At 40.3% G+C, this 27,322-nt stretch overlaps 1 protein-coding gene and 1 non-coding gene across 2 annotated transcripts; one reads left to right on the forward strand and one right to left on the reverse strand.

Annotated features, from left to right (window-relative positions):
- Positions 1-261: 261 nt before the first annotated feature.
- On the reverse strand, positions 262-26,825 carry LOC121305184 (Fc receptor-like protein 5). Its single transcript, XM_041236727.1, has 23 exons — positions 26,552-26,825; positions 25,332-25,628; positions 23,472-23,759; positions 22,529-22,822; positions 21,763-21,840; positions 21,135-21,329; positions 19,046-19,336; positions 14,637-14,921; positions 13,544-13,837; positions 11,679-11,954; positions 10,926-11,183; positions 9,788-10,066; positions 9,284-9,382; positions 9,006-9,071; positions 7,053-7,115; positions 6,465-6,527; positions 6,024-6,086; positions 5,219-5,281; positions 4,703-4,768; positions 3,572-3,634; positions 3,057-3,122; positions 1,707-1,772; positions 262-862 (listed from the first exon to the last, which is right to left on the reverse strand). Exons 1-23 carry the CDS (start codon positions 26,724-26,726, stop codon positions 765-767), a joined length of 3,786 nt encoding a protein of 1,261 aa, XP_041092661.1. The 5' UTR covers positions 26,727-26,825; the 3' UTR covers positions 262-764.
- Positions 23,908-23,989, forward strand: trnal-caa. Its single transcript has one exon. It is a non-coding gene; the product is annotated as a tRNA-Leu (tRNA).
- Positions 26,826-27,322: the final 497 nt, after the last annotated feature.

A 27,322-nucleotide genomic window follows, 5' to 3' on the forward strand; every position in this document is an offset into this window, starting at 1 on the left:
TGTGTGAAGAAGAGTCTCCTTCAACAACATGGCTAGGCAGCCCCTTCCATCCCCTCACCACTCTCTGTGTGAAGAAGAGTCTCCTTCAACAACATGGCTAGTCAGCCCATTCCACACCCTCACCACTTTCTGTGTGAAGAAAAGTCTCCTTCAACAACATGGCTAGGCAGCCCATTCCACACCCTCACCACCCTCTGTGTGAAGAAGAGTCTCCTTCAACAACATGGCTAGGCAGCCCATTCCAGACTCTCACCACACTCTCTGTAAAGAAGTGTCTCCTTCCCTCTGTCCTAAGTCTGCATAACTATGTCCTCTGGTCCTAATTTTTCTGCTGCCCTTCTACGTGTTGAGTTGTGAGGGTATGGAATGGGCTACTTAGCCATGTTGTTGATAATGACTCATTGGGATCACATTTAACGGATGTATTTTTTCTTGTTGAATTGCTCAATACCGCTGTTTAAGTCATCACATCCTGGTGACTCTGTAAAACAGATGTTAAAAGCATCCCACTGGCTTTTAAAGTGCTCTGTCTCGCACAGACAGTAGGTGAGGGCATGTCTAGTCATGTGGCTACCTACTTGTGTTGTTGAAGCAGAATCGCTGGGGTCCTTTAAGACCCAACATGACAGTTTTCAGATCAATCAGCTACAGGGAACCGGACGAGCTCAGGGGCGCTTTTTCTCGCCGTTGTAATTGTGTATTTCCCATGCTTTACACAGAAAACCTCAATCTTTCTCCCTTCTGTCCACTGCTATTTTTTGTTTTTACATCACTTCCTCATAGATGCCCTCTTGTGTGTTGTCTCGCATGATGTCTGTCTCTCTGCCTGCCTCTTTTACTCCTGCATTCCTGCTCCCCTGTCCTAGATTTAAAAGGAGGCAATAAGGAAATTAAACATGTCACTGAAACCTTGTCAGGAAACTTGTGCAATAGATTATTTATTAAAACAGACTAGACAACATGATTACATATTCTACACTGCATTCCTTGGCCTTTGACCCCCCATCAAGCTATCCCAAAAGTAGGAGAAGGAGGCGAACTCTGGGGAACACAGCGGGGATGTAATGGATTGACGCAAGATACAAATCCTTTCCTTGCCGATCATTGGAAGTATTGTTTATCGAAAGACAAATAAGATACTAGCTGTTGACTGACGATTTGATCTGGTATTGGAAGCGCCTAAAATATGCTTGATGTTCACATGATTTGATCCAAGGTTGAGGGTAGTTCCCTGTCTGAACCATCGCTTTGCTTAGTAAATACATTCAGGACAATTGCTGATACAGGGCAAATTAACCCTATATCTGCTGGGTCTAAAGACTAACATTGTTGTATTATTTACATACAAGTCACATAACTGCACTGTTTAGAGGAGGCCAAGCAGTCCTCTCTGCAGGGTAGGAGAACAATAGCACAAGGTAGTTTGGAAAATAAGGTGTGGCATCAAAACTAACTTCACGCTTTCTTTCTGCTTCAATTTATGCAGGATATTATAGGTAGGTTAAATTGCGTAAACAAACACAATTTTAAGCTGTAGCCTTTTTCATTACTAGTTACTACCTCTCTTGCAAAAAAACAGTAGACTAAAAGTGAAAAAAGTGTGAGACTGGATTTAAAAATAATAACATAGAGGGGTGGATAGGCATTGTGGCACATGTGATACAGAAATGGGCATTACAGGGTTAAAGGTTGAGAGAAACATTTACCTTTGTTTCTGTTTTTTAGGTCGACAACAGAGTAAAGAGTGACACTGTTTGCCATCAGCAGTTTTTCTGAAATACATAAAGAAAGCAATCTAAACAATATGTCACACAGCAGAAAGAGTCAGGAACACCAAACCTTCGAACTGACCACTCTACCGAACATCCACTTTCAACCGGAAGAATGCAGTCACTCTCCCATGCGTGCAACGCACTAGATAGGCGCTCCTATAAACGGTGTGCTGTTCATTAAGGTGACAAAAATACTGAGCCAACAAATGTATCCAGACAAAGGTGAGGCAGATTTCAAAGAAAGTGCGGGCAATTTTACTAGAAGCATTTTAGTTGTAAATCTGTGTTTCTGCTACAGTTACAAATAGGAGTATTGCATTACTGTGCTGTATCCTTCAATTGTTCACCAGATTGAGGCTGTAGATAGCACGTGTGCACATTTACTAAAACCACTGAAGAATCAAACAAACATTTCAGACTTACAAACAACCTGCATTCCCAAGGGGTTCGTAACTCTGAGGTTCTACTGTACTTGAATAAGAATGAGCAACTAAATGTTTAAGCAAAATAAGATGGTCCAACCAAGGTCTAACTCTAACCCTAACCCTAACCCTAACCCTAACCCTAACCCTAACAAAAAAAAAAAAAAAAACAGAAGGGAGTTTCTAACCCTAACTCTAACCCTAACCCTAACCCTAACCCTAACCCTAACCCTAACCCTAACCCTAACCCTAACCCTAACCCTAACCCTAACCCTAACCCTAACCCTATCCCTATTCCTATCCCTATCCCTAACCCTAACCCTATCCCTAACTCTATTCCTAAATCTAACCCTAGCTCTAACCCTAAACCTATCCTTAACTCTAACCCTATCCCTATCCCTAACTCTAACCTTAACCCTATTCCTATCCCTAACCCTAACCCTATCCCTAACTCTAACCCTATCCCTATCCCTAACCCTATCCCTATCAATAACCCTATTCCTAACTCTAACCCTATCCCTATCCCTAACTCTAACCTTAACCCTATTCCTATCCCTAACCCTATCCCTATCCCTAACTCTATTCCTAACTCTAACCTTTTTTTCTCTAAAATGAAAAGTTAACACTTTACATGGTGTCTCTAATTATTGTGTATTGACATAGTAGTTACTTTGTAAATACATGTATACTCACACATCATTGCAATGTTATTATGCATAGCTACAATGTATTTAATGTGTACTTATTTTTGCATGCGGAAGATATAATGGAGAAGCACTGTCCACAGATCATGTTGACCACTGTGTGGAAACTGTAGTGTAATGAGAGAGGGAGGGAGGTTAAGAAGCCTATCAACCCTTACCACTCTTTTTCTTCTTCGGATCTATCACAGAGTAAAGCTCTTTTCTATTTCCCAAGCTGTGTTTATCTGTCAACATGAGAACATAAGAAATTTTAGAGGTTAATCTGAACCTAAATTATTAATGACATTACGAATCGATAATAGAACAAAAAAACAGCAGCACTGGTTCATTTAAATTGACAGAATTTGCAACTTGAATTAAGAACCCATCGATGAATGGAGCGTGCTTACAATCATATCTTGAGAATGACAAACTGCATTTTTTTTTACCATCACCCACACAGCGATCTCACACTTCAGTTGTATTTTGCGGGTTACAATGACTGTGCCGGATCTGTGGGTTTTAATGCCAATTTGCGGATCTGACCCACAGAATGAGGGTACCTGGTTGATCTGGAACCCTCGGAATCTCCAGCGAGAAACAATGCGTTTGCACAGCCAGGAACCTGCGCTCCCCTGACTGCGTGACTCAGGGAGGGAGTAGAAAAGGAGAGGAAAGGTGCGACAATCCTTACCTCTGTTGTTCTTTGGATCGACGAGGGAGTAAACACTTCCACTCTCAGCCATTTGGGGGTTATCTGAAAAACGTATGTCAGACTTTTTGAGTTTATCTGTGAAAACACGTGGTATAGAAATCTGAATGAAGAGAATAGAGTGAAGGTGTTGCAGAGCTGGCTATACCAGCCATCTGCACGTGTGAATGCAGGGTGGATACAGCCACGTGTGGAATGAGAATTCCGATTGCTCCTGGTTCATCCTCTCACTCTTGTAGTGGTGTGCAAGTTTATTTGAACACCTCAAGAGCATGTATGTCCTTTATACACCTACCTGCATGAAAACCTCACAGCTTGAGAATTTCAATATTCCGCTTATTAATCAGTGATAAAGGAACAATCAAGACATTCGACCACATTGCACTTTTGTGCATGTTTTTTTTTTCTCTTGCTATTTTAAATGAATTGCATGTGTAAACTTATTAAAGTCATCAATGAAATTAGACAATCACTAATTTGCCTATTTTGACTTTTTTCACTTACAGTGAATTGATTTCACATGCACAGCACATCAAAACTACAGGAGCAATGGGGTGTTCTAATACATGTGCACACTGCTGAACTACAGAAGCAATGGGGTGCTCTAATACATGTGCACACTGCTGAACTACAGAAGCAATGGGGTGCTCTAATACATGTGCACACTGCTGAACTACAGAAGCAATGAATACATGCAATGCTGAACTACAGAAGTGGGGTGCTCTAATACATGTGCACACTGCTGAACTACAGAAGCAATGGGGTGCTCTAATACATGTGCACACTGCTGAACTACAGAAGCAATGGGGTGTTCTAATACATGCGCACACTGCTGAACTACAGAAGCAATGGGGTGCTCTAATACATGTGCACACTGCTGAACTACAGAAGCAATGGGGTGCTCTAATACATGTGCACACTGTTGAACTACAGAAGCAATGGGGTGCTCTAATACATGTGCACACTGCTGAACTACAGAAGCAATGGGGTGCTCTAATACATGTGCACACTGCTGAACTACAGAAGCACTGTCCACAGATCATGTTGACCACTGTGTGGAAACTGTAGTGTAATGAGAGAGGGAGGGAGGTTAAGAAGCCTATCAACCCTTACCACTCTTTTTCTTCTTCGGATCTATCACAGAGTAAAGCTCTTTTCTATTTCCCAAGCTGTGTTTATCTGTCAACATGAGAACATAAGAAATTTTAGAGGTTAATCTGAACCTAAATTATTAATGACATTACGAATCGATAATAGAACAAAAAAACAGCAGCACTGGTTCATTTAAATTGACAGAATTTGCAACTTGAATTAAGAACCCATCGATGAATGGAGCGTGCATACAATCATATCTTGAGGATGACAAACTGCACTTTTTTTTTACCATCACCCACACAGCGATCTCACACTTCAGTTGTATTTTGCGGGTTACAATGACTGTGGCGGATCTGTGGGTTTTAATGCCAATTTGCGGATCTGACCCACAGAATGAGGGTACCTGGTTGATCTGGAACCCTCGGAATCTCCAGCGAGAAACAATGCGTTTGCACAGCCAGGAACCTGCGCTCCCCTGACTGCGTGACTCAGGGAGGGAGTAGAAAAGGAGAGGAAAGGTGCGACAATCCTTACCTCTGTTGTTCTTTGGATCGACGAGGGAGTAAACACTTCCACTCTCAGCCATTTGGGGGTTATCTGAAAAACGTATGTAGTTTAGATACAGTACAATAGGAGAGAATCAGGCTAATGTGAAATATCACACCTGGGTTCATTTTTCTGTCTGTTCTGAAGTAGAGTGATCGGCCAGATTTGGTAATGAAATATAAAGCCACTCAAACTCAATCTTTATACCAAAAAGCCAAAGTGCCTCCATCATGCAGAAACTCAGACAGTGAAATAGCTAACAAGGGTCAGAGATAAACATCCAGCACATCTATCCTTATATAGTGATTGTATATTCCTGAAAATATGAAATCAGTGCAAAGCTTTACGTTAAGTGTCTCTAATTACTGTGTATCTCTAATTAATTAGTGTACTGACATATTTTTTATTTAGTGAATACATGTGTACTTATACATAATTACAACGTTATTATGCATAGTTACAATGTCCATAATGTATACATCTCTTTGCATGATATAACCCTAACCCTTGTGATACAATTGTGTACTTACATATGCCATGCAAAAAGTTAACATTGTATCATTGTAATTATGTATAAGTACACATATATTCACTAAATTCATACTAGGTCAATACACTAATTAATTAGAGACACTTAATTGAAAATGTTACCCAACATTCCTATACATTTTCAGAAAACTGTGTTCATTACATGCCTTTTGAAACCATGTTGCAATGTGTCGGCCATTGCATTAGCGTATTTTCCAGGTAAACGCAGAAAGCCAAAACCTGAAGCTGTTTATGCAGTCCTTACCTCTGTTATTCTTTAGATCAAGAAGGTTATATAAAACTCCATTATCAGTCATTTCAGGTTCATCTGAAAAATAGAAATAGTTTACAATATGAAATAAGCAGTCATAAATAGGCTTAACCCTTTAAGGTACAAGGGACATATTAAAAACGATACTAACTTTCTTGCAACGAGGCATCCGAAACAGGGTTTAACATTTACTGACAGCTTGGATCAGATCACTTTGTGATACTTGAGTCTCTCTCAAATGTATTTGAAGAAGAGATCGCTTGAACACCAAGTGATCAATTCCTTGTGTACCTGAAGAGGGTTAATGAATAATGATTGGCAATACAGACTGGAAGGGGTCCTCGTTAGTAACAAAGCTTTGCCTTCACTTCCACACTGGATTGCAGGGTTCAAAGAGGGGCAATAGAGACCAAACGAAACCCACACAACCCTCACCTCTGCTTTTCTTTGGGCCAACTTTGGAGTAAACAGTGTTGCTGTTAGTCATCTTGGGTGCATCTGTAAATATATACAGTATAGAAATATAAAAGTTCACAGCAAAAAAACACAATATCCCTTTTGTATTCCAGAATTAAAGACTGTATTGTAAACACTTTCCATTAAGTGTCTTTACGTTGTGGTTACTTAGTAAATGCACGTGTACTTACAAATAATTACAATGTTATTATGCATTGTTACGATGCAAATTTTATTTGCATGATACAATCCTAACCCATACTTTTAACCTAATTAAGGCTAACCGTAACCCTAACCCTAGCCCTTTTCTGATTAAATTGTGTTTTTACAGATATCATGCAAAAATATATACACATTAAGTACATTGTAATTATACATAATAACATTGCAATGTGTGAGTATACATGCATTTACAAAGTAATTACTAAGTCAGTACTCAATAATTAGAGACACTTCATGTGTTAACTTTTCATTTTAGAGAAGAAAAAAGGTTGAGGTGCCTTACACCTGATAAAAGGGTTCATAAGAGGGGTAGAGAATGAAGGGGAGGAAAGAAGAGCCCCTTACCTTGGTTGGTCGTTGAATCAATTAAGGTATAAAAACCCTCACTGTCAGACTTTTTGAGTTTATCTGTGAAAACACGTGGTATAGAAATCTGAATGAAGAGAATAGAGTGAAGGTGTTGCAGAGCTGGCTATACCAGCCATCTGCACGTGTGAATGCAGGGTGGATACAGCCACGTGTGGAATGAGAATTCTGATTGCTCCTGGTTCATCCTCTCACTCTTGTAGTGGTGTGCAAGTTTATTTGAACACCTCAAGAGCATGTATGTCCTTTATACACCTACCTGCATGAAAACCTCACAGCTTGAGAATTTCAATATTCCGCTTATTAATCAGTGATAAAGGAACAATCAAGACATTCGACCACATTGCACTTTTGTGCATGTTTTTCTTTTCTCTTGCTATTTTAAATGAATTGCATGTGTAAACTTATTAAAGTCATCAATGAAATTAGACAATCACTAATTTGCCTATTTTGACTTTTTTCACTTACAGTGAATTGATTTCACATGCACAGCACAAAACTACAGAAGCAATGGGGTGTTCAATAACTACAGAAGCAATGGGGTGTTGCTGAATACAGAAGCAATGTGCACACACACTGCTGAACTACAGAAGCAATGGGGTGCTCTAATACATGTGCACACTGCTGAACTACAGAAGCAATGGGGTGCTCTAATACATGTGCACACTGCTGAACTACAGAAGCAATGGGGTGCTCTAATACATGTGCACACTGCTGAACTATACAGAAGCAATGGGGTGCTCTAATACATGTGCACTACTGCTGAACTACAGAAGCAATGGGGTGCTCTAATACATGTGCACACTGCTGAACTACAGAAGCAATGGGGTGTTCTAATACATGTGCACACTGCTGAACTACAGAAGCAATGGGGTGCTCTAATACATGTGCACACTGCTGAACTACAGAAGCAATGGGGTGCTCTAATACATGTGCACACTGCTGAACTACAGAAGCAATGGGGTGCTCTAATACATGTGCACACTGCTGAACTACAGAAGCAATGGGGTGCTCTAATACATGTGCACACTGCTGAACTACAGAAGCAATGGGGTGTTCTAATAATACATGTGCACACTGCTGAACTAACTACAGAAGCAATGGGGTGCTCTAATACATGTGCACACTGCTGAACTACAGAAGCTGGGGTGCTGAATACTACAGAAGCAATGGGGTGCTCTAATACATGCGCACACTGCTGAACTACAGAAGCAATGGGGTGCTCTAATACATGTGCACACTGCTGAACTATACAGAAGCAATGGGGTGCTCTAATACATGTGCACACTGCTTTATCTATTTCACAGGCACAGACAGTGGCCAGTGTGCTATTGGGAGTCAAGGAAGAAGGTGCTGCAGTAGAGCAAGTAGACTTGAGCTACTGAATGTGGCTTTAGTGGTTTATAAGAACTGGACAGAAATACAGACAACAAGAGACACAGCAAAGGTAACGCAATGTGTTTCTTGTTTTGTTTTTCAGTAACGCTTGAAGGTTTTGCCTTGTGATGATTACTGACACAATTCCTTTACTATTTACTTCCATTGCGCTACACTTTATAGTTCTCTTTTGCAGTTTGCTTTGTCCTCCCCTGGTGCAGTTTTATAAATTGTATAAACTGGATTAATCTGTGCTCCAGGAATTGCTTCTGTGCCAACCTTTGTTAAATGCTTTACAACCACAAAATATTAAATTATTGACACAATCTACAAGAAAAAGAAGCAATAAAATGATTACAATGTACATTTCGGACCAAAAAAATTTATAAAAATATACATTTCAAATATGTTTATATGTAAAGTTTATAGTGTTTCTATAATATCATTCCCCCCCCCCCCCCCCCCCCCCCCCATCCCTGCCCCCCCCCCCCCCCCCCCCCCCCCCCCCCCCCCCATTTCCCCCCCCCATGTAAAGAATAGTTCATGTGTCCTCACCTCTTCTCTTCTTGGCTAGATCAATGACTGTATAGACAGCTTCAGGTTGGGACTTTGTGCGTTTACCTGGAAAATACACAGAGATATTTCAAAGCAACATATATGCAGCAAAAAGAAACCCACATTAAATACATTGTTACCGTGCATACTAATATTGTAATTAAGTACACATGTAATTAATACCTACTATGTAAATACACAGTAATTAGAGACACTCAGTGGAAAGTGTTATCATAATATGTAGACTACATTTCTGGTATTAACACTAGCAGTCTGACCTGCAGTCCGTCGAGTTCTGCAGCATAGCAGTGTTGATGCAATGAGAACAAGTAACAGTCCGCCTCCGCTTGCACCAGCAACAAACCACCACCAGGGGGCTGACAGCAAAGCAAAGAGCATTAAAGGAATATTAAAATACGTTTGTTTTCCTTTGTACAATTTGTTATTATGTTCTTTTTAAATTAAACCGCGAAAGAAAAAAAAAACTAAAGGACTAAAGGTCTCTCGGCAATAGTAAATGTTTTAAATGAATACACATTACAGTTGTGTGTCTTTGCACTGGCGTGATGTAATCTAGCAGCGCTTCTCTCCTGAAGTGTAAAGTCTTACCTCTTATAAACATTATCACTAATCATTTGAGAGCGACTGTGCTTTACTACACTTTGCTGTGCTTTTAATATGGCAAACTTTTATCAGGGTAGTAGCTGAGATGCATCTCAAAACTAGTCAAGTTTGACCTCGAAGGACCCCAGTGATTAGGCAATTTTGATGCAGAGCCTTACTTGCAAGTTCGATTTTCACAGCAGCACTCTGCTTACTGATTCCCGGCCACGTCTCCGCGATGCAGCTGTATCTCCCAGTGTGTGTTTTATTCATCGCTGTTATGAAATACTGTGCAGAGCCGTTTCTCGCAGCTAGGGGCGCACCGTCTCTGAGAAACGTGTAGCTGACAGGAGGGCTGAGGTACGTGTTTCTCTCCACCTCACAGGTCAGGTTAACTGGCTCTCCTTCCATCACTACGGGGCCTGCAGAGGCTGTCAGTGTTACCCTGGCGAAGAAATCTATCACAAGACGTGACATGCTGTGAATCTTTAATACAGCAAGATCCAAATAAGAGTGGTCAGTAGTGACATGGTCTTCACATAACATACGTGACTTGATTTGTGCTTCTAAGTCATAATCCAGGAGCCAATTACCTTGCGAGGGGCAAAAGTGTCCAGAGGCCATGTTACTTCACTTCCAATAATATATGTGTCAAGTTCAGAAAGGACGCCGCCACATCAAAGAAGTGTTGAAACTAAACAGACTTGTTTCACAATAAAATAAACCGTGGAAGTACTTTATATTTCTATTACATCAAATGTATAGTGTTATGGTAATAATCATTTACTATTCTAGGTGATCTCTCACCTCTATCAAACCAAAGAAGGGGACGTAGTCGGTCCTATGATTATTAACATAGTCGGTCCTATGATTATTAACATAGTCGGTCCTATGATTATCAGCATAGTCTGTCCTATGATTATCAGCATAGTCGGTACTACGATTATTAGCCTGCCATTAACTGTACATTATAATTATTCTAGTATCATGCCTAGCCATGTATCCTCAATGTTAAGCTGAGAAGACGAACACGAAGCCACTTTGTGGCTTGGAACTTGGTTTCAGGAGACTAGGTTTCAGGCTGCTGCACGGCACACCAGGGGAGACTTGGGGTTTGATACAGCAACCTCAGACTAGGTCTCCCGGAACGAGGTTTCAAGCCACTGTTCTTGAAAAAGTGGCTTTGTGTTACCTCAGCTTTATAAGCGGCTGAACACAAACTTGCTCTGAAAAGCAAATTCATTATCCCATTACCCAACTGCACTAGCTTTTATGAGAACCATCCTGAATCACAAGCAGGTCTTAGAAATATCTTACCTCTGACAGACACCTCCACCTCAGATCCCCCCAGCGTACGCCCCTTGGAGTAAGCAAAGCACTTGTATAGACCTGCGTCTTTCTTCATCACAGCTGGGATGATCACTCCTGTGCTGGAGTGGGACTCCACAGTCTCGTTGTTCTTATAATACTCAAAGACGATGCGTTTACCCTTAGTATCTCGAGCACGACACAGCAGAGTCAGCGTGTCTCCTTCAGTTATAGGCCGTGGGGGAGACTGCAGAATCACACTTGCATCTGGAAAATGAAAGGCAATACCTGATCAGACCCTAAAATACGATTCCCAGACCCCACCCGAGTTAAAAGTCAGCAGGTATCAATGTGTTTAAGACATGTATATAGATTGCTAATTTCAAGGAGCAAATGGCTTTCTGCAGGATCTTGTCTGTTGTATCTACCTGACCACTAGAGGTCTATCCTGGTATTAATTTATATAATTTACAAATCTCTGGAACTACTTTTAAGCATAAAGATGTGTTGTTGCTAACTTGATATAAGCCTAACCCTTTTTCTGATGCACCTGTGTACAATCCCGCAAAACAACTCACACATGAAGTACATTGTAACCATGCACAATAACACTGTAATTATGTGTAAGTACACATGTATTTACTAAGTAACTACTATGTAAATACAGTTATTACAGACACTATGTAAAGTGTTACAGATTTCTAATACATAATTTAAGTTGCTATGGTAATATTAAAGATTTCGACCTATGAATTCACTTACTTGATACTTTTAAGTCTACAGATTTACTGCGTTCATGACCCGCTTTGTCTTCACACCAGTAAAAACCGCTGTGTGACTCTTTAGCCTCAACTGTGCATGTGGTCCCAATACTGTTGCACTGAAGCTTCTGCCCCAGCTCCTCGTCTCCAGCTCTGTACTGTATATACAGCCCTGCACTGGGGCGCCCCTCAATCAGACACTGCAGGGTCACCTCCTCCCCGGGGAACAGGACTGACCAATCAGGAGTCCGAGTCAGCACTGCCTTGGGCTGCTCCGCTGAGAAAGGGAATATCGGGTTTGAAATGCAGAGCAACAAGCGTGTGTCAATACAAATAACTCATCAGAACCAACACATAGCTTGTGGGCAGATCAGCTGAAAGCTTATGGAGCTAACAGAATTGTTCTACTTAAATCTCTTTGTCAGTGGCAATAACTGAGCTCACAGGGGGGACGGTAAGGCGTGCAAATGCACCCCACACACATAAACACAGTTAAATTATAATCCTAAACAAATAGGTTATATTGTTATTGAAACATCCATATTGCATACATTAACAGTATCAACAGTAAATGCCTTAAAATTCCACAAACGCAAATATAAGGAAGAAAGCCAAACCACATTGCGTCGTTATCAAAGTTTCAAAATCTTATATATGGGGGGGGGACATTTATTCTCTCAGGCAACTATTCTAGAAGTCAGCAGGAGCTGTGCTTCAGTGGTAGGCTAGTACATAAAGGACTTGTGGAATAAAGTGATATTTTTTCTATGATGCATTGCAGAAGGTACTAGACAGGGTACTGTAAAGAATGCATCAATCATATACAGGGCTTGAAACGTATGTATTGTCAGGGTTAGAAACTCCTGCTCGCAAATGTACAAATGCACACATATACCCTCACGTTTAGTCTTGCGTTCAAAAAAATAGATAAAAGTTTATCGTCTGAATTAACTGAAACGTGTTGCAGCTTTTGAAGTGCAAAGTCATTTTACAAAAATGTGGAGATTTATACAGGGTTACGACCCTGACTGAAGATGTTATTAGCAAGCAAAGCGGGCCGGTTATACTAACGAGGTCAAACAATAGGTCCATTTTACTAAACATTTTAAAACTAATAAAAAAACAATTACCATAATGAACATTATCGTAGTATGTTGCTTAAAACATAATAACACAACATATTCATGTGCAAACAGGTAATTGATCGATCTGTATGAGCGTTTAAAAAGGTGTTTTGTTTTTTTTAAAAAAAATGTAAATCAAAATTTATAACAGTGTTTATTTTTTTAGCAAAATAAAATCTAAGCGTATTTTTAGGGACCCCAACTGTTGTTGTTGATTCCAACCTAGGCACTTCACATCAGGGCTAGCAAATTCACATCAGGGCTAGCAAGTTCACATCAGGGCTAGCAAGTTCACATCAGGGCTAGCAAGTTTCAAAAGGTACTAGTCATTTGGACCGATAGCACAATATTGTTAGTTTCTAACCCTGATTGTACACACAAATATGCTCATTGTATTTTGTGCCCAACAGTATGTGAAAGACACAATGTCTTTGCAACTTCATGAAGTACACACTATACCAGGTAATAAGAAGGATACTGTAAATAATACAGTTATTAAATACAGGGCTGGAAACTAATGTATTATATACACATATACACACGGTTTCAAGAAAATATTTGCTGGCTAAACACATATTTAGGGATAAATCAATCATTTTAGAAGCTATACATTGTTTCTCCACCTCCCTCTATTCTGCCAGTAAGCAGGAGCCGCGATTGTGGTATGTGAAAGATTAATATTTTCTGTAACCTGCGGAGGGTGTAAAAGGGGTGCAAATCCAATGGGTTCAGCTGAACTTACCAGATACATTGACCAGAACGGAATCGCTGAGGTGAGAGGGATATGGCGGCTGTCCCCTCAGAGCCAGACACCTGTACTCTCCCTGGTTCGACAGAAGCACCGCTGTCATTGTGTATCTACTGCCCTTCACAATGTGCTCAGCTGTCTGGGGCACTGGGGTCAGCTGACTGCCTTTGAACCACTGATACTCCAGCCCAGGAGACTCTCCCGCAACCCCACAGCGCAGGGTCAGCGTCTCCCCAAAGTACAGGTGAGGCCACTGAGGGTGCAGGGTCAGCACAGCCTGTGGACGGTCTGTTGGGGAAATTTATTAATGTGAAGAAGACTGACCCCGTGGTTTCAGATAATCAGATACATAATGTGTTTACAATTTTTTTTTTTTTTTTTTTTTTCATTTAACCCTTTGCAGTCCATTTATTCAGCGCTTGTCAGGCGTGTCGGGTCCAGTTTGTTTTCACACGTGCTGTTTATTTTATACACGCTGTTTTAATTTTTTTTTTCCAGAGTAAAACAGGTTTAAAAGGCTCTTTATGGATGTGCATACTGATAAATCCTCTCCTGATCATTCATTTTATCTCCAAACTCCTCAATAATGTGATCAAAGTCATTATTTTATTACTGTAACATCTCAAAAAGCTCTGCAAATGTCTGTGATATTCTTTGAGCGCTGGATGTGGAAGCAGCTCTCTCCTTTGTGTCCGCGTTATTGCTGTGGTAAAGGGGCTATCTGTATTGCTCAGATATGCTCTTTTTTCAGCTTCACTCGGCTCATATCGGTCTCACTCGGCCATTGAAAGGTTTTCTCTGCTTTTTCTGGAGAAAAAACTGACTAGAGACCTGTGCTTTACGTCTTTTTGATGATGTCAGACAGGGTCTGACATTGGACCAGAAAGGAAAACCTGGACCTGGTCAGACCTAGGACCGCAAAGGGTTAAACCTTCCTAGCCTGCCCTTAAGTAAACCCCCTTATAAAATTCCCTTGTCTGGTAATTCTAGCAGTCATGACAGGGTTTATGATCAGGACACAGTAAAATCATCTGCTTCAGCTCAACCTGTTCCCTGTTAGTTTTTCAGCAAGACAAGCGGACCTCACCTCCTACAGCAACCCCCACAGGTTCACTACGTTTCTTCAGCCCATTCCTTGCTGCCTGCACCTCACACCAGTAATTTCCAGAGTCACTGAGCTTTGCACCTGGGAGTATATACTTCTCTTTTGAACCAGAGATCTTCCAGCCCCCCTCCTCTTTGATGAAATGGTATTGCAGTTTAGTGTCTGCAGATTTCTCATTCACCTGGACCGCACAGTGCAGAGTGAGGGAGCCCCCTTCCCAGACTGGAGACTCAGGAAGGGCTGACACAACAGGCTTGCTAAAAAGCTCTATAAAAAAACAGATTTTTTTTTTTTTAAAGCCTTTGTTATTATAGTAGAAAACAATTCTTGTCTACGGCTCTTTTTGGAAACATTGGTCTCGAACTTGAAGAGATACCCAGTCTTTCATCTGATAGTAAGATATCCTTTGGTAATTATTATTGTTTTGTCAGAACCATTATTTACTTTAGAAGATTTAAAAAAAAAAAAAAAAAAGTTAGTAAGCCTGGCAAATGATGACCTGAACAAGAACGGATCAAAATGTACAAATGAGAGGAAGCTATTGGGATCCTCACTGCTCACCTTGTTCCATAACTTTGTCAAGTTGTCAAGTACCCCAGTGAGTCATCATCTGTCCCGAGTCTGTTCAATTCTAACTCTGTTCTGCACTCCTGGTGTCTGTGTTGTTTAAAGTATTGACTTATTGAGTATTGTCTGTCAACTCCTTCTAATATTTGAAAGCCTTCAATCAAGCCCCCCTCCCTAATCCTTCTTCTAGATTAGAGTAATTCCTCTCAAGCTATCTAACCTGTATTTAAGTATCCCGCTAACACTTTAAATGAAGGTGTTGCATATTAATGTTTATAAATATATAACAGATGCTTAATAACTTCGTCAAACACAACCACCAGAAATCAAAACAACCAACAGATTTGAGTCACTTCAGAATTGTGATGAGCAGAACCAACAACAAGAGAATGAAAGGAACAACATCCAGGACCCTATTGACAGTGGTGACCAGACAGCAAAAAGAAGGGAGGTCATGATTGTTGGGGACTCCATATTGAGAAACACAGCAAGTTCAATTCGCAGTTTGGACCCCCTTACTACAACAGTGTGCTGCCTTCCGGGAGCCTCGGTCAAGCACATCACTGAAAACGTGGACAGGCTCCTAGAACGAACAGGAGACGACCCGGTAGTAGTCGTCCACATCGGTACAAACAACATTGGAAGAGACAGACCAAAATCCCTGCAAAACAAATTCAGAGAGCTAGGAAGGAAATTAAAAGAGAAAAGACCAAAACTGTGGTATTTTCTGGTATACTACCCGCACCTTGCAAAGGACCATATGGACAGCTGGAAATAATAAATCAAAACCAATGGTTGAAGACGTGGTGCACACGGGAAGGCTTCACCTATCTTGATCATTGGACCACATTCTACAACGAGGACTATCTGTATAGACGGGATGGACTGCATTTAAATAAAAAGGGAACTAGTCTACTTGGAGAAAAGATCCTCGAGCAGGTTCGGAAGCATTTAAACTAGAAAGGAAGGGGGGAGAAATCAACAAAAAAACAGAAGGGAGACCGCATCAAAACAAGAACAACAACTCAGGTAAGACAACCATTAAATGTGTTTATCTAAATGCTAGAAGTATCAGAAACAAAATTCTAGAACTTGAAGCTACTGCACTAACAGGTAACTATGATGTGATAGGTGTTACAGAAACGTGGTTATCTGAGAGTGATGGGGACGAATATAATATTTGTGGGTATACACTGTATAGGAAAGACAGGCAGGACAGAAGAGGAGGAGGGGTAGCGCTATACATAAGAAACAGTCTTGAAGCCCAGGTGTTAAACCTGGACAAAGAAAATAAAACCGAATCAATATGGGTCAGAATAACAGACAAAAATTAAAAAAGGCATAATAATAGGAGCATGCTATAGACCGCCAGATTCAGACGGTGAGCACAATAATCTGTTATACAATGACATTAGAAATGTGTGTAGCAAAGGAGAAGCCATACTAATGGGGGATTTCAACTTCCCCCAAATAAAATGGGAAAACCCGGTGGGTAGCGCGAAGGATGAAATAGAAATGGTGGAAATGACAAATGACTGTTTCCTAACACAATTTGTGAAGGCACCCACTAGAGGGGAGGCATGCCTTGATTTAGTCTTTTCAAATAACGAAGATAGAATAACTAAAACAGAGGTCAGAGAACCACTGGCAAACTCAGACCACAACATGGTCTCATTTGAAGTGTTTTTTAAAATCCTCAAAAGTAATGACTAAAGCTAAGGTTTACAATTTTAGAAAAGCAAACTATGAAGGCATGAAACAGAGACTAACAGAAGTAGATTGGAGTAAAATAGAGAAAACACCCACAGAAGAAGGATGGTTGTTCTTCAAAAACGTAGTACTAGAGGCGCAAAACAATTATATCCCTAAAGTAGACAAATCTAAATGTAAAACTAAATTGCCAAAATGGTTTAATAGATCAATTAAAAAAAATATTCAGCGAAAAAAGGCACTTTACAGAGCATTAAAAAAGGACCAAAAAGAAAGTACACAGAAAGAGTACACAGAACTGCAAATGCAAGTCAAAAAGGAAGTTAGAAAGGCCAAGAGAGAAATAGAAATGAACATTGCTAAGGGAGCTAAAACCAATTCCAAAATGTTTTTCCAATATTACAACAGCAAGAGAACATTCAAAGAGGAGATTAAATGTTTAAGAGATACAAATGGCAAAATCGTAGAGGAAGAAAAAAAAATAGCAAATATATTAAATGATTACTTTTCACAAGTTTTTACAAAGGAAGATACTGACAACATGCCCCACATGTCATCCAGTTCCTATCCAGTTTTAAATAACTTTAGCATAACTGAGGCAGAAGTGTTAAAGGGACTAGGAGCTCTTAAAATAAACAAATCCCCTGGGCCGGATGAGATCCTCCCAGTAGTACTCAAAGAAATGAAAGAAGTAATTTACAAACCGCTAACCAAGATCATGCAGCAGTCTCTTGACACAGGGGTGGTACCGACAGACTGGAAAATTGCAAACGTAATACCGATCCACAAAAAGGGAAACAAAACTGAACCAGGTAACTACAGACCAGTAAGCCTGACTTCTATTATATGCAAACTTATGGAAACTATAATAAGAGCCAAAATGGAAAATTACCTATATGGTAACAGAGTACTGGGAGACAGTCAACATGGTTTTAGGAAAGGGAGATCGTGCCTAACTAACTTGCTTGATTTTTTTGAGGATGCAACATCGATAATGGATAATTGCAAAGCATATGATATGGTTTATTTAGATTTCCAGAAAGCTTTTGACAAAGTCCCGCACAAAAGATTAATTCTCAAACTGAACGCAGTTGGGATTCAAGGAAACACATGTACATGGATTAGGGAGTGGTTAACATGTAGAAAACAGAAAGTACTGATTAGAGGAAAAACCTCAGAATGGAGTGTGGTAACCAGCGGTGTACCACAGGGATCAGTATTAGGTCCTCTGCTATTCCTAATCTACATTAATGATTTAGATTCTGGTATAGTAAGCAAACTTGTTAAATTTGCAGACGACACAAAAGTAGGAGGAGTGGCAAACACTGTTGCAGCAGCAAAGGTCATTCAAAATGATCTAGACAAGATTCAGAACTGGGCAGACACATGGCAAATGACATTTAATAGAGAAAAGTGTAAGGTACTGCACGCAGGAAATAAAAATGTACATTATAAATATCATATGGGAGATATTGAAATTGGAGAAGGAATCTATGAAAAAGACCTAGGAGTTTTTGTTGACTCAGAAATGTCTTCATCTAGACAATGTGTGGAAGCTATAAAAAAGGCCAACAAGATGCTCGGATACATTGTGAAAAGTGTTGAATTTAAATCAAGGGAAGTAATGTTAAAACTGTACAATGCACTAGTAAGACCTCATCTTGAATATTGTGTGCAGTTCTGGTCACCTCGCTATAAAAAAAGATATTGCTGCTCTAGAAAGAGTGCAAAGAAGAGCGACCAGAATTATTCCGGGCTTAAAAGGCATGTCATATGCAGACAGGCTAAAAGAATTGAATCTGTTCAGTCTTGAACAAAGAAGACTATAATAAAGCATGATATTGCTTATAGACGGAATTGCAGTTTTATAAAGGGGACAGTTTTTAGACACCTATTGTACTTTTGGATATTTAAACGTAATTCCATCTATGGCTATCAAATGGTTATAAACCATATATAATGCTTTATTAATACTTATAACATATTTATTAAGCATCTATTATATATTTATAGAACATTAATAAGCAACACCTTCATATAAAGTGTTATCAGTTTCCCCTTAAGTTAAGTAATAAACTCTACAGGGTTTTCTGTAAGCGTTTCTTTACACTTACCAGATACTTGTAACACAATGGCTTGGCTATAACCTGGGAAAAACTTCGGCTTGCCCCTTGCAGGTCGACACCAGTACGTTCCAGTGTCGCTCAGAGCAGCAGCACTTATTGTGTAAATGACTCCCGTCCCGCTGCTGCCAGTCTGCAGCAGTTCATTTCCTTGTTGGTTTTTGTACCAGTGATATGTCCAGCCTGTAGAGCTGCCCTGAAACTCACAGCGCAGGGTGACACTGTCTCCTTCGAATACCTCTCTCCCAGGTTCCACAGTCAGCACTGCTTTGGCCAGAACCCCTGAAACCGAGAAGATTGGAGGCACGCTTGCAGATACTGTCAGTGTGTTGTTGAAGCTTTTAAATGCATTTGAATTAAACAAAGCAAGCTTCATAAATGCAATGCTTATCGGTCGTTTAAAATAGCCGAAGCAATATTCAAACCAAGATGCTTATCGGCTGTTAGCAATATCAAGAAAGAGCGCAAAGTACCGTGACAGAGATATTAAGAAAGCAGAACCAGGGAGGCAGGGACTTCTAGAGTTAAGAAAGACGCCATTAGTTGCAGGTTAATGTACATTTACCGTTTTGTATTTTTTTAAAAACATTTTTAAAGCTTTGAGTGGAGATGGCTTAAAGCAAACCCCATAGCAACACTGTGTATTTGCAGCTTAATTAATCTCGTTGATGTTTGCTTACTTTTAAAGCAAAAACTGTCCCCATGTTTAAAGCAGTTTGCGTGTTGTTTTTGTTCACTAACCTATTTATGGATGTGTAAATGCTTTTACTATAGATGTTCGCAAATCCGACTTTTTCACATATCCTCCTATACCCCAGTCCACAGGGGGTCACTCGGCATAAAACAAAGTTGTTTGGAAAAGCCTCAGCCAACATCAGTTATATGAGCATCCTTAGGAAATGATATGTATTGGCCTGCCCTTTTCAGCATGACAGCAGAAATGTGCCCAGCACTCTGTTAAAGTTGGATTGGGTTATCCCTCCAGACATGCCAACTGTGGTCTGAAAGGATCCAGAGGCTAAGTAGTGCAGAGAACACAGCTCTTTCACATGTGCAGGGATAGCGGTCCCTAGATTGACGCTGGGGTCTAGCTCATTCCTCAATTCAGCTATTGGGTCTAGGATGGCCTGTGGAGTGACGATAACGCTTCAGCACCACATCCCAAACAAAGTGACCCTGGTTTGAATATGCAGGGTCTTCTTCGTTGTGCTCTTCTCCTCTGAACGTGTTCCCGCCTCTCTTCAACAAGAGCCAAGAGCCAAGCTGCATCAGGAAGTGTACCACAGAAGCCATCCTGAGCCCAATGGCAGGACTCTGCAGGTGTGTGCTTTAATACAGCTCTTCTACTCGCTTCTACAATGGTTGGCACCTTCTAAGAAGAGGTGTAAAGTTTTTGGAGGGTCAGCAATTGTCTAAGTGCAAGGAAAAATCTTTACATCACATTATAATGTTTGTGGCCGCTTAGTATCCAGATCCCGCCCAATTCCATGCTCTTTTCTTCATTTGAATCGATTTTAATATAATTTGAATGGCTTAACGAGTGCTCATTGGATAGCGGGTGCAGAACACCATGTGAACACCATTCGTTACATACGCTGCATTTTTAGTGGCCACTAAAATCTAAGCTTACGGCTGCTAAACACGACTTGCGTGTGTCTTTACATCCACACCATTGTGTAGGAACACATGTATTTACCAAGTACCTACTATGTAAATACACAGTAATTAGAGACACTTAATGTAGTGTTACTGTATCTGTACAGGATATGGAGATTTCCTTATTACTACTACAAGTCTTGACTTGTAAATGCAGTATCATAAACACGAGGTGTTGCTGTGACTGGGTAACACCTCATATGAGTATCTGAAACTCCATCAATGGATTATACAAAGTGAGGATCATCCAAGATTGACAGACGTTATTATGAACTGTAAAAACGAAAGGTTAAAGGCCAGAGTAAGCACTTTGAAAACATACCAGTAGGACTCAAATACTGACAATCCATTTCTTTTGATTTCCTTCACAGCAAAGTAACTACACTTTAGTTTCTGTCTACCTTAGACAGAAAACCCTACTTACCAGATACGTTCAGCATGAAGGGACTGCTGATTGTGGAGTGAAATGGATTAGATGTTCTTTCTCCTTGACAGGTATATTCCCCACTGTCTGACTCTTTAGCATCTATCATCAATTTGTCATCTTTTCCACTGCCTTCAGTCTGGAGCAGTCCATCTTTATACCACCTATAACTCCACTCCAGGTCGCTCCCCTTCACTTGACATTATAGTACAGCTGTTTCTTCAGTGTAGAACACTTCCCATTCATATCCTTGGATCAGTACTGCTTGTGGTCTCTCTGCAGCAAGGGAGAACTTCAGAACATTTGCGACACTTTGTCAGGGGTCTTAAAGGATTGCAATAATTCAGCATCAACACACACACACACACACACACACACACTGTAGATACCAGCATATTAAATAACGTACTGTGCACTTTTAACAGGACAGGCTGGCTGTAATTGAGGTACAATAGGGTAACTCCTCTGAAAGCTTGACAGCAGTAGCTCCCAGTGTGGGACAGTGCAGCTGCACGGATTGTGTAACTGGCCTCAGATCCATAGCTGCTGTCAGTCATGTAGACTTTCTTTCCTTGACAGTCTTTGTACCAATAATATGTCCAGCCAGTTGAATTCCCCTCAACATCACATCTCAAGGTAACGTTGTCCCCTTCAAATATTTCCATCCCTGCTGGCTCCAGGGTCAGTGCAATATTTGGCAGGTTCGCTGAAACACAGAAGACTCAAGAATAATTCAATCTGCAGAATCTGGAGCAGTTTGTGCATGATTGGGTGTGTACTGGATCATTCGAATTCTTAAAATAAAAGCCAATGCAAAAATCGCATTTGATCAATTTATTCCAATACTTAGCATTTTATCAAAATGATTTCCTGAAATACAAAAGGCTTTCCCATACAAAATGCAGCAAATGTTTAAAAGTGTCAAAAATCGCATTTGATCAATTTATTCCAATACTTAAGCATGTTTCAACAACATTACTGGGGAGTTGATTCCAGACCCTCACAATTCTCTGTGTATGTCAATGCCCCTTTTTCTAAACTCCATTTGTGACCCCTGGTCCTTGTTTCTTTTTTCAGGCTGAGAAAGTGATTCGACCTGAAATAACTTTTAAAAGGCTTTCCCATACAAAATGCAGCAAATGTTTAAAAGTGTCAAAATGGCTCACAATCGAGTATCAGTCATTGATCAATGTAACTGTTCACACACGTGCAAATTATATTACACTTTTAGGATTGATGACAAGCACACCCTTGTTAGTACTTTTCTGATGATTGTATTCCATTTCACATCAATTAGGTGGACCGGACTAGACTGCACTGGTCTAGGCGCAGTTTTTGAAGTGAAAGTCTTAAACATTTCTAATATTATATAGATGTTTAAAGCAAATACTTACCTGATACAGTCAATACAATGACATTACTAGTGTTGGAGTAAACTGGCATGGATGCTCTTTCACCTCGACATGTGTATCTCCCACCATGAGATTCATCAGCAGAGCTGATTGCGTATTTGTCATTATTCACACTGCTGGAGTTCTGCTGGAACACCTGAACTGCTTCTTCATCTTTGTACCATGTAAAATTCCATCCAGTATAATTCCCAGGAACATGACATCCAAGGGTAGCAAATTCTGAAACAAACACCTCCATCCATCCCTCCTCCAGGGTCAGTACAGCCGCGGGGCGCTCTGTAGAAACAGAATGAGTTGATGCAGTGAAAATCTTGCTTTGCACCCTAAGGTGAGCCTCATGGTTAACCAGACTCCTCTTATAAAAGCCCCAGTAAAGATGAGTGCAGACTTGAATGCATCCCACCCAAGAAACTTGCCAGTCATTGTACAAAGCACAAAATAAAACTGATATGTGAGATCACCGTGTGGGTGATGGAAAAAAAAAACAAACAAAGTTTGTCATTATTAACATATGATTGCCTATCCACTCCATTCAACAATGGGTTGTTAATTCAAGTGGCAAATTCTATCATTTTAAAATGAACCGATACTGTTGTTTTTCTTTTATTGATTTGAAATGTAAATGAATGATTGAGGTCAGATTAATCATTGTCCAAAATTCTGGAAGATCCCCCGAGCCCCCTATTTTTCATGGGGAACTGCAGTACATATTACAAGGCAACGGGTAAAACTCACTGAAATCGTGAAATCCATGAACCATGCAAAAAATACAGCCTAGCAATTATCAATAGCACTTTTGATCGGGTTGGCATGAATATGATTTGTACCACTGAAAAACGTACAAGCTGCTAATAGTATCTTCCTCTCATAAAACGAGGACATTTGTCTACCAGTAATGGATTGCTCTATTACTTAAATAACGTACCGTGCACCGCTAGCATGACAGACTGGCTGTATTTTAAGTAAAACGATTTGTCGAGCCTTGCAGCTCGACACCAGTACTGCCCAGTGTGGGACACAGCAGCTGAACTGATTATGTATGAGGCTCCAGCTACATTGCCACTGCCAGGCACCAGAGATTGCTTGTTTCCTTTGTACCAGTAATATTGCCAGCTATAAGAACTGAGTCCAACTTCACATTGGAGGGTAACGTTGTCTCGTGTAAAGATATCAGTCCTTGAAGGCAGCAGGGTTAGAATAATCTTAAGTGGATCTGTGGGGAAAAAATATAAAAATCAGGTTTACCTTTAACAGTAGGAATAGCATTCTGGACTCACCGAACCACAGGCACGAACACATTCTTACTTAGCTTCTCTTTCAGAAACCTTCAATCTAAACTTACACATCTTTTCGATCGCTGTGTAGTCGTGGCTGAGTGGTTAAGGCAATGGACTCAAAATCCATTGGGGTCTCCCCACGCAAGTTTGAATCCTGCCGACTACGCTAAGTGTTTTTGGGCGGTGCTAATTGAAATTGTGACCGCACATTTATTTACCCTATACAATATACATGTTTGTAGGTTATATTTGTGGTAAAGCAACGGGTAGAAGTTAACATTTGAAACTTTAAATAACATGTATTGATAACAACTGAAAAATGTACAATGTTTAAAAGTAAACCAAAACGAGCTGCTGAATGTGTTCTTTATATATAAACTTGTTGGAACTTTTGAACGTACTGAAGTGGAATCAACACAACAGTTTGTGAGATGGTGTTTCCTGGAGGGAATGTTTTAGTGGTAACGCAGTTCCCTATTCGGTATAATGTACGTTAATTCAGTAAGCTCCATAGTGTACTCGCATTTGAAAAAATAAATTCATATTCAGGCATTTTTTTTCATCTTCTTGTCATTGGGAGGAGAGAGGAAATGACAACAATGAACCATTTTCATCGCCTCAGTGATTGGCTGTCGCTCCAGTAGGTTCTTAGTGATTCGTTGGTTGTCTTTATCATTGTATCGTTGGCTGGGTTTAAATGTGATATGTTTAAACTTGAGCGTGACTATGCTTGTAATAGCTGTGTGTGTCGGTTGGAAATTATTTTAAGACATATTTGGAAGTTTAAAGGGTGGAATCCTGATCAGTGAGGAGAATTCCAAGGGTGAGGTTGATTATCAAGGCTTCATTTAGGTGACAGTAATGTTATTTTTATACAGTATTGACACCCAGATTGGCTGGTGAATGCAGCATGAATAAAAGGTTCACAAAGAGATATTATGTAGGGAGCATGATATCACAATTATCTTTGGATTACATCTTTCTTGTATTGTCTCCCCAACATGTGCTATTGCTGCAAACATGTTGTCGCCCAATTTATATAATTTCTTTCCCATTGTATATAATCTAAATCATATAGATCTCAAAATACTTCATTTAGACCACTCCACAATCATTTTAGCTGACTACATTTAGACAATGTACAAATATACTTAATACATGCATTAGTTTGCACAATACATAAACTCAAAGTTAAAATATATTTACAGCAATATGATCATATGTTAAGGATGAAAAAAACACAATTATATTCAATTTTTTCGTGAAATACAATCATTTTGAGGCTCCAATACCATATTTTCATTTTTCAGATCTGGCAACACTGCTCGGGAAGGAGGCAAGTGGCTTGTTGTCAGTCAGTGAGTTGAACGCCTGTATTCCTGGACCCTGATTGTTCAAGATATCTGGAATGCTGTTGATTGTTTAAACCCACACGAAGTTTCTGAAAAGTCTTACACAAGCTTAATCCATTAGATGGTAAGAAGGTAACGCTCTATTCAATTACTCACCAGAGACTTTCAGCCAGGCAGCATTACTATAATCTGAGTGAAAGAAGCCAGTCTCTCTTGCAGCTCTGCACCAGTACACTCCACTGTGGGGCAGGGCAGCAGCACTGATTGTGTATCTGGCTCCAGCGTCATTGCTGCTCTCAGGCTGGGGCAGGGGAGCGGTCTGGCTGCCTTTGTACCAGAGATACTTCCAGCCTGCAGAATCCCCCTCCACCAGGCAAGTAAGAGACACTCTCTCTCCCACAAACATCTCTTCCCACGGGGGCTCCAGGGTCAGGGCAGTCCTCGGCAAACCCTCTGGGGAGAACGGAGAAATACGGTTCAGTCAGGAAACTCGCGTCACAGATTATAGACTAGCCAACACTTCTGCATTATTTATATTTTGCACTACATTCTTTGGCCCTTAGTCTCACATTTCGAGGTACCCCTGACCATAAATGACCTCACAGATAAGTGGAGAGGCTGACCTATGGATGCCATCGTCAGGGGGGCAGGATAGCTGAAGCCAGAAAGTAGGTGGAGGCTGGAGAGGAGGAGGTGAAATCTGGCACACAGGGGGATGTAATAGATTACGGTAAGCTATGAACCCTTTCCTTGCTGATCATTGGACTCATTGTTTATCGATTTGATCTGGTATTGGAAGTGCCTAATCAACTGATGTTTAGCTAAGGTTAAAGTGAGTTCCCTGTACCACTGCTTTGCTTAATTTAACTCACTCCACTCCTTTCTAAGAGAAGCTAACTAATGATGAATTCATTTCGTGTGAAGCTGTACGAAGCTAAAGAACAGTTTCAAAGTATTCACTTTTATGGCATACATGAGAAACAAACAACTTAAAGGTGCTAAGATACATTAGGTCACCCAGAGTAAGTGACTTCAAATTCATGATTTTTGTATTTTTGTATTTTTGTAACTCTTTTATGGTTTGTGGCTTGACACTTGGTCTCAGGAGACTAGGTTTCAGGCCACTGCCTGGCACACCAGGTGAGACTTGGGGTTTAAGAGCAAAGTTGCCCCAAACTAGGTCTCCCGGTCTCCTGGAACCAGGTTTGAAGCCACTGTTCCTGAAAGAGTTGCTTTGTATTCCCTCAGTTTAAGTGCGGTCTCACCAGTGTGTTATACAACATCATCATAACCTCCTTTGATTATTACTCTATATGACCAAATATCCTTTAATTGCAGTACATCTCTTGTATCTGTTTATTTGGGTTGTGACTCACCTCTCACATTAACCTGCACTGAATCACTTGCTTTCCTAACTCCTCCTGCCTCCACCTGGCATTGGTATCTCCCAGCATCCTCAGCCCTTGCTGCTGGGACTGTGTAGTTCTCCGGTGGTCCAGAGGACTCCAGCTCCTTCCCGTCTCTGATAAACCGGTACCGGAGGTCTGTCATGCTCCTTCTGTTATTTAACTGAACCTGACACTGAAGAGTGAAGGACTCGCGCTCCCAGACTGGGTTCCAAAGAGGAGCTGTTATAGAAGGCCTAGTAAACAGTTCTGGATCAACAACACAGGTAGAGGCAATAAGTACTTTTACACAACGACTTGCAAGTGTGTGCCACATATAGCAGGTGTTTCCAATTTTTTGTCCAACACATTTAGGGCAATTTGAATACAAATAACAATTATTAAAAAACGTGGATAAACTGAAACAGGCTGCAGTTGCTAGTTTTGCATCCAACTCTCCAAACCCTGAACAATAGAGTTCTATTGACCTAGTAAACGGCAGGACAATTACGTTAACGCTACACTGCTGAATGTTGCACTCGCTGCCCAAGCAACAAATAAACACACCAGAATGAACATTTCAAAATAACATATATACAACTTGTCAAAATGTAAAAAAAGGAATTGAATTATTATTAATTTTAAAATCGTAAATTACTTTTATTGATGAAAAGAGAGTTTTCTCATTTACATAATTCAGGCACTACGTGGTTAAATGGGTTCTATGATCTCAGAGAATATTCTTTAGCGTAAATTAGCTTT

The sequence above is a fragment of the Polyodon spathula genome, chromosome 42, assembly GCF_017654505.1.
Source record: "Polyodon spathula isolate WHYD16114869_AA chromosome 42, ASM1765450v1, whole genome shotgun sequence".
Lineage (NCBI taxonomy): Eukaryota > Metazoa > Chordata > Actinopteri > Acipenseriformes > Polyodontidae > Polyodon > Polyodon spathula.

Coding starts and splice junctions, on each gene's coding strand:
- LOC121305184 (XM_041236727.1), bottom strand. CDS start 26,726: ATGACAGACCTCCGGTACCGGTTTATCAGAGACGGGAAGGAGCTGGAG. Junction 22,823..23,471: donor TGTCATGCTAGCGGTGCACG/GTACGTTATTTA, acceptor CTGTTTCTACAG/AGCGCCCCGCGGCTGTACTG. Junction 14,922..19,045: donor CATTGTGTTACAAGTATCTG/GTAAGTGTAAAG, acceptor GTTTTTTTATAG/AGCTTTTTAGCAAGCCTGTT.